Source organism: Tupaia chinensis, unplaced genomic scaffold (assembly GCF_000334495.1).
Source record: "Tupaia chinensis unplaced genomic scaffold, TupChi_1.0 Scaffold139431_1, whole genome shotgun sequence".
In the NCBI taxonomy this organism is placed as follows: Eukaryota; Metazoa; Chordata; class Mammalia; order Scandentia; family Tupaiidae; genus Tupaia; species Tupaia belangeri.
Window position 1 is genome coordinate 1258074 of NW_006199316.1, and position 7968 is coordinate 1266041.

The 7968-nt window shown below is 55.5% G+C and overlaps 1 protein-coding gene across 1 annotated transcript in view; it reads right to left on the minus strand.

Moving 5' to 3' along the window:
* Positions 1–7968, minus strand: part of GAB2 (GRB2 associated binding protein 2) — a 54180-nt gene that overhangs the window by 6644 nt on the left and 39568 nt on the right. Inside the window, exons 3-4 of the mRNA XM_006161900.2 lie at positions 1727–2316; positions 1086–1180 (exon numbers count right to left, since the gene is read on the minus strand). Of these exons, the coding sequence (XP_006161962.1) occupies positions 1086–1180; positions 1727–2316 (685 nt within the window). The remainder of the gene's footprint in view (positions 1–1085; positions 1181–1726; positions 2317–7968) is intronic.

Below are 7968 nucleotides of genomic sequence, written 5' to 3' on the forward strand. Positions count from 1 at the left end.
CCACCCGCCCACCCCCCGGGGGTGATTTCTCTATTTCTGGCGAACACACACACACACACACACACAAAGGCAGTGAGAGCATCATGACTGAGTGAGCTACAGGTTAGAGCTGCAAAGGAGACCGAACAGAAAGGTGAAGGGGGAGATGGAAGAAGTCGGGGGGGGCACCCCTTTGCATGTTTGTGACCCCTGGGGCTCCACCGATGATGTGTACTAAACCTACAGTATGAGGTATCCTCAATAAGCCCCTGGTATATTGGTACGGGGGTCCACCCAGGTTTCTGGGGTGGATTGTAATCCCCCTCTGCCTTCATCGGGCAGAGGCAGCCAGGCCCTGAGTAGTCAGGGTCTGTTCAGGACCTGCCCCTCCACCTCAAGTCTAGACTCGCTATGGCAGGTCAGCAGCTCAGGCCCTGATGGGCAAGTGCCAATTGGGAACCTTGGTGCTGGAGGGTGAGGACAAAGTCCTGCTGTGCTTCCTGTGTGCCCAGCACTCGCCCGGCAGCTAGGTGACCACCTGGGCATCGTGGGACGCAGCAGTCTTGGGCAGAGCCTGGCTGTTCCTGCCTGCCGATGTATCACGGAACTGCTGCTGCCTTGGTTACCTAGTTTCCACTGTCCAGGGTGGGCAAAGCCAGGCCCGGGTCTGCGTGCCTGACACCTTGGGGACCTGCAGCGGGCCCCCTCCACAAGGCAGCCTGGGACCCACCACGCCAATGTATCCCACCACCTTGCCAGCCGCCCAGTGCCACGCCTGCCTGTGGTCTCACACTGAGGCACCCCTGCTTTCGGTGAGACCTTATGGGGAAGGGCCCACTGCCTTCTATGATTCCCCTCCCCCCGCACCCCAAACCTGGGTCTTGGAGTTCTAGAGCCCCTGGGGTTGCTCTCAGGGGAGTCTTGGAATGCAGTCTGCCCAAGTACAGGCATCTCTGTTGGACTAGAGTGTCCAGGGCTAGCATGTGATTTGGGAACCTAGGCAGAACCCTACACAGATTTCATCTCTCCTTTGGGGCAGTGCATTTAATGGGGTGAGCTGTAATCCCCCCACACTCCCAGGACTCCTGGTGAAACCCCCTACTCACCAGGAAAGCACCGAAGCTCTCGCCCACGGACTCGGCAGACCGGCCCGCGCTGTCTCCACCACGCTGTGGGTACTCATAGGTCTCGCAGGACGACGCTACAACACAGGAGAGAGATCGAGTGTCCTCCCTGGTGGTCCACGTGTCGGCCCCTCCCCAGACCCTCGCCAGTGCAGCCCAAGGGTCCCACTCCTACTGCAGAAGGGGCTACTTTCAACCCCGCACGACACGGCAGCACCTCTGTCGTTCCGCACTCAGCCCCAGCCTGGTGGGAGCACCAGTCGTGGGGCGCCCCCTGCCGGCGCTTAGGCGCCCGCCCTCTACTTCCCGCAGTATCCACCTGCTGCGGCTTCTGATATTTTCAAAATCTTTGATATATAAATGAATAAAAGTTGACGTGGATGTCCAAACCCTGGGCGAGTACTACCGCCAACCGGGAATGTTCTAGCTGCCGGCAGGCGCTGCCCCCCCGCCCCTGTGGGCGTGACGTCCACAGCTGCCTCCAGTGCTGGGGGCCCTCCGGCCCTGGTGGGAGACGCCCACCCCAGTGCACATCAGTGACCCGGGGTCTCCACGCTCCCCTGCCGTGGCTCACCCAGAACCGCCTCGCCCCGCTCCGGCGCCCAGCCAGGGCTGACACTGACCTCGGTGAAGGCGGCTGTTGTCCATGGCGGGCAGAGTGTTGCGCCTGGGGATGGTGGCGGCCGCAGAGCCGGGCCTGCTCTCGCCGCCCGGCGGCCTCTGCGGCGGGCTGCCCCAGCGGGGCGTTTCTGCCTGACTTGGCTTGGGGGGCCGTGGTGGGGGAGCTACGGCCGAGTCCCCAGGGGTGGCCAAGGCCATGGCGTTGTGGTTCTTGTCCAGCGTGAACGTCCGAGGGATCTGGTAGGCTGACAGCGGGGTGGAGGGGACGTCCATGTTGTCCATCACGAGGTCCCCGAACTCCCGACACAGGGTGTTGCTGGGCGTCTTGAAGGTGTACACGTCCTCATTGTCTGTCTCCGAGCCCGTGAGGCTGCCCTTGGCGTGGCCGTGTGCGGCCAGGCTGCGGGGGAGGTCGTAGGTGCTGTCTCGGAGGTCCGCGTTGTGCCGGCTGGGCTTGGGAAGGCTGTAGAAGCCGTGGACCTGGCCGCTCACCCCGTTGACACAGTGGCCATTGCCCTGGGCGAGCTTCTGCACGGCCGTGTCGCTCCTCATGAGAAACGAGGCCCTGGTGCCCTGAGAGAAGCTGGCACTCCTGAAGGAACGGGAAGGGGAGGGACAGGGTGAGTGAGAGTCTGGCTCTGCGGTACACTAGCTGGGGAACCATGTATATGGGCACTCTCGGAGCCTGAGTTTAGGGATCATATACAAGAGTGAGTAAAACACAAGCACTGGCTTGGGTCAGCAAATGGTGTAGTGGTTATGCTGCTGGGCTCCCCACAGAACAGGCTCATGGTTCAAGCCCCAGACCTGGGTTCATTCTAGAAACTCCCACCAGGTGTGAGTACATGCCTGAGAGAACAGGGGGGTAACAGGGTGGGCCCTGTACTGAGGAAGTTTCTTTAATTTCTTTTTTATTACAGCAAAATGGCACCCCATATAGGACGGATCCTTACAAAGGACCAGTCAGCAAACTGGTACCCTATTTAGTATATGACATACTCTGAGTTAAAGTAGTACTACCAGTACTTAGATCAAGAGAAACAATGATCCCAAACTCATTTAACTCCCCTGGTCAGGGTATGTGCACGAGAACAGAGTGAGTAATGCGACCATGTTGGGGTCACCGGGTTCTGGGGCTCAGACCGCGGTAACACCGCAGTTCTACGCTGGACACAGCCAGGTCGTTATTTATTTTTAGTAGGCACTGTGTGCTATGCCGGTGAGACAGAGACAGTGAGAGGGAGAGCTCACCATCATCCCCAGGAGGGATGGACACACACACACACTCCCCTCTCCTCTGTTCTCCTACTCAGGCATGCACTCACACCTGCTGGGAGTTCTGGGAGAACCCGGGTCTGGGGCTCGAACCGCAGCCGATCCTGCGGGTAGTCCAGCTGGCATAACCGCTACGCCACTTGCTGGCCTAGCCAACGCTGGTGTTTTACTTACTCTTGTATAGATCCCTAACTCAGGCTCCGGAAGCGCTTTCAGGTGAGGGAGAAAAGCAAGAATCAATCATTTAAAACAGGAATTCCCTGTCTTCTAGGAGGCACTAGGATTGGGAAAGAAGCTCCAACCGTCTCCCCAGAACGAGGCACATCTCCCACACATACAAGTGTGCACGGGGCTCCCAAAGAGTCATGACCCTCTAAGCCCACCTCTGGGGCCCACCCCTGCCTCCACCTCTCTCAGCTCAGGGGACTGTTGTTTACAGATGTGGCCACCAGGTGGTGGTAGAAAACAGGGCCCAGGAGCTTAGACGGAGGAAGGGCAACCAGCACTTTGGCCAGGCTCCTTCTGAAACTTGCACCCTGGATGGCTGCCAGTCCCATTTCAGTTCCCATTCACCGCCCGCCTTCCTAGGCCGCCAGGTCCTCCTGTCTATTCTAATCCACACACAGAACCAAGCCAACAGCCACAGGTCCAGTTGATCAGGGAGCATCTCATCACTGGGTGACATAATGCCCGGGGAAGAGGACCAGGGAGCCGTGGGAGCCGTAAAGTGTGATGCTCACGTCTGCCCTGGGTGCCTTCATTTCACCTCTGGGATTTCCAACGATTTGTTCCTTTAACAGTTACTGATGTCCTACTTTCCACCTATGCCAGGCACCATGGACACAGAGATGCCACCTGCCTTGGGGGTGGTCACGACAGTGGAGGAGGGGACAGAAGACATGCCTGTAGATCTCTGTGATGGAGTTGGGACTGCTGGGCTGGTGACAGAGTCACACGAACCCTCTCTGGGATTGCAGAAGTGGTAGAAAGTGCCAGGGAAGGATTCTTCAAAGATGTGACATCTTGGGGCCAGTAGATGGCGTAGTGGTTACATTGCTGGACTCCCACACGGTTGACTCTGGTTCAAGTCTCAGACCTGGTGGCTTGAAATGCATGCTGATCCCGGGAGGACAATGGAGGAGGGATTGAGCCATGGCCATCCCCCCAGGGGGTGATTTCTCACTTTCCCTCTCACTGTCTCTCTCTGGTGAGTACATGTCTCATATGGAGGAAAATGTGACATCCTGGGCCAGCAGGTTGTATGGTGGTTACGGTGCTAGACTCCCACATGGCCAACCACAGTTCAAGTCCCAGACCTGGTTGCTTGTTTTCGTACTGTCCCTCTCTCTCTCTCCCCTTCCCTTCCCTCCCCGCCCTCTCTCTCTCTCATAACTGCACATATCCTATAGCAAATCTACAAATAATAATTTTCTAAAAGAGTTTGGCTATAGGGTGCATGCACTCACCAGAGAGACAGTGAAAAATCACCCTCCGGGAGGATGATCACACCTCAATCCCTTCTCCTCCATTCTCCTATCAGGATTTTGGGCACGCATGTACATGTACCTGGCCTGAGTTTTAAGCCACTGGGTCCAGGATTAGAACCACGGTCGACTACATGGGAGTTCAGTGATGTAACCTTTATGTCATTTCCTGATCCCAATAAATAATTCTAAAAAAAACGTGACCTCTGAGTCTGCAATGATGAGCAGCAGCTGGCCAGGTAAAAGCCATGAGAAGGGAAATGGCATTCTAGTCGGAGGCCCGGATGCAGGACACAGCCTGGCCAGCTGAAGGGCCCGCAGGCTGCTCAGGCTGCAGCAGGCGTGGCGGGGTAGGAACCGTGCTAGGCCGAAGGGCAGGAGGAGTCTCTGGAAAATGTCGCGTGCAAATGGGGTACGGAGGGCACCATGGGTGTCCTGCAGCAACCCGGAACGTGTGCAAGAATGAACTCAGCACCGTCCTCCTGAAATCGCCTCCTCCTGACTCTGCCTTGGGAACAGCACTGGTCACCAAAGTCAGAGGCTGGGAATGACCCAGTTACAATTTCTCATTCACTCACCCTGCCAGGCCCTACTGAATCCACTCCAGTTCAGTTCCTTCTGATTTTTCTCCTGGCTCAAGAAAGGGCTAATAGGGGCCAGCACGTGGTGTGGTGATTAAGGTGCCAGAGTCCCGCATGGTCGACTATGGTTCAAGTCCTAGGCCTGGTGGCTTGAAAATCATGCCGGGCATGTGGGCATGTGTGCCCAAAGTCCCAACAGGAGAATGGAGAAGGGGTTGCGGCATGCGCATCCGTCATTGGGGGTGATTTCTCACTTGCCCTCTCTCCGTCTCTCTGGTGAGCACATGCACCCTATGGTAACAACTTGAATGAAAAGAAAAAGAAAGAAAGAAAGAAAAAGAAAAAGGGCCAGTGACCACAGTCCCTATGATCTGCCCAGGACCTCTCCCGTCCTACCGACGTCTGCGTTCCTCGTTGCCCACTGTAGACATTTCCAGTACTAGCTCACCACCTTTAGGACTAAGCCCGCACGTCTAGGCTGGTTCCAACTCTTCTCTCTCGCCTTCCTCCCTAGTTCTGCCGGTGGGAGACCCCACTCAAACCACCCCCCGAGAGGTCCAGCTGGCCCCGCTCAGCCCAGCCTCCGGCCTTGACTTGTTGTGAGATGTGTCCTGAAGGCTTCCTTCTTCCACTTGGCCAGCTCCTAACTCCTCCTCACCTTTCACACTCAGCTCATAGGGCTGAGTTCCTCCCAGTTCCCGCCTCCCAGCATAGCTTGACTCTGTTCCTGGAGCAGGGAGCGATTTTTACTAGGGATGTGACCCGTTGTCTCTATCACCAGACTGTGATTTCCTTGAGAGAAGAGACTGTCGTATTTGACTCATTTCTCTCAACACCCACATCTGTGCTTGTTACATAGTAAACAATAATGAATACTTGTCTGATCACTGAACAAGCAAATGAGTGGACACATAAACTCTCCTCTGCCCTGGCATCCTCTTCCAGCTCACAGAACTACTCGCCCACCCCTAAATCGGCCCAGAGCGTCTGCATGGGCACCCTCAGCTGGCTCTTCATCGCTCTCTGCATTTCTCTTTTTTTGAGAGAGATTTTTGTTACAGAGCACGTGCACTCACCAGGGAGACGGAGACAGAGACAGAAAACGAGAAATCACTCCCCAGGGAGATGGCCATGTCACAATCCCTTCTCCTCTGTTCTGGTCTAGGGATCTCGGGCATGCATGCACACATGCCTGGTGTTTTAAGTCACCGGGTCCAGGCTCAAACTGCAGTCGACTCTGTGGGGTTCCAGTGACATATCCATTATGTTGGCCTCATGGCTTTCTCTTCTTTTTTAGGTTTTTTTCTTTCTCCTCCCTCCAAGATAGCACATGTGCGTGCAGAGAGAGAAAACCACCTTCCACAGGATCTTGTCATGCTGTGACCCCCTCCTCTGACCCCTCCCCAGGATCTGCACCTGTGGTCTGCTACGTGGCTTGCCGCACTGCAGCTCAGCTGCTGACTGTACCCCGAGGCTGGAATGTCTCACCCCACCAGGGACTCCACCTTGTATCAAAGTCTTACACAAAGTCTGAAAAAAGCCTTTTCAGTCCACAAACGTTATTATGGGTCCCTGATTTTCCTTCTCACCTTTTTCCTAATTTATAAAGAACGATGTTTATTCTGCTCATGGTTGTGGAGATCCAGAGTTAACGAGGCACATTTAATGGGGGTCTTTTTTCCTTCCCAATTTTGCCAGAGGTTAAGTGTCCTCACGGGACATAGACCAAGAGAAGGGGACTGAGAACGCAGCCCGGATGAGGGATGGCTACGCTGCAATCTCTTTTCCATGTATCCCTCCTTTTGGGATTTTGGGTGTGTATGCACACGCGCCGAGCATGTTTTTCTAGCCACTGGGTCTGGGACCCAAGTCATGCAGTTGGCCATGTGGGATCTAGTTGCCTTAACCACCACACCACGGGGTAGTCCCCAGTTCTATTTTGAAGGGGCATATTCTCCCTTAAGGGAAACCTAATGTATAAATGCTTTTAAGACGTCACCCTGCACGCAGAGCTCCGTGATGGGCACTGGCAATCTTTTTCTTTTCTTTTTTTTAAGAGAGGTTTTTGCTATAGGGCGCGTGCGCTCGCCAGACAGACAGAGAGCGACATAGAGACAGAAAGCGAGAAATCCCCCCCCAGGAGGGATGGTCACGCCGCAATCCCTTCTCCTCCATTCTCCTCTCGGGATCTTGGGCACGCCCGCACACGCGCCTGGCGTGAGTTTTAAGCCAGGGGGTCTGGGACGTGAACCACGGTCGAATACATGGGAGTCCAGCGACATAGCCATTACGCTAACTGCTGGTTCTCGACACTGGCAATCTTAAGAGGTCATTGGGACCACCCTCCTGTACTTGACCCATCCCCGATAGTTCTTCCCGTGATAGCGGAAACCTGTGCATCTCACACTCTCTGGGAGAGGTGAGACCTGGTATCTTAGACTATGCTGGCTGCAATTCTGAACCCGCCTCTCTCTCGCTGTGGTTACAGAGCAGAGCTGTCTATGTACAACTAAATGAAACTGAGCATTGCCTCTTCTGCCTGTGGTCAATCAAGGCCATTGAGCGATGAGTCAGGAAGCTTTGGGAACGATGAATCATGGGTAAGTTCTCCTCTGACGTTTCTGATGCTGCCACCATCTTTTTATAGAACACTGCTCCAGGGGCTAGGATGCTTTCCTTCTGGAGCCTCGACACTTGCACTCTCACTCCCCCCACCCCCCCACCAGAATTTGGATTTCCAGGGCATGTGACCTGCCTCAGGGAGGCACCTGTTACAGGTTTAACTGGCTCTTTGACCGAGAGAACAGACACTGGCTGGCTCCGGGGAGGCTGGGGGGGGGGGGACATGCACTGAGACGAACTGCTTCTCAAAGCGCCCGTCTCCACACTGCCCCCAACCCCCTT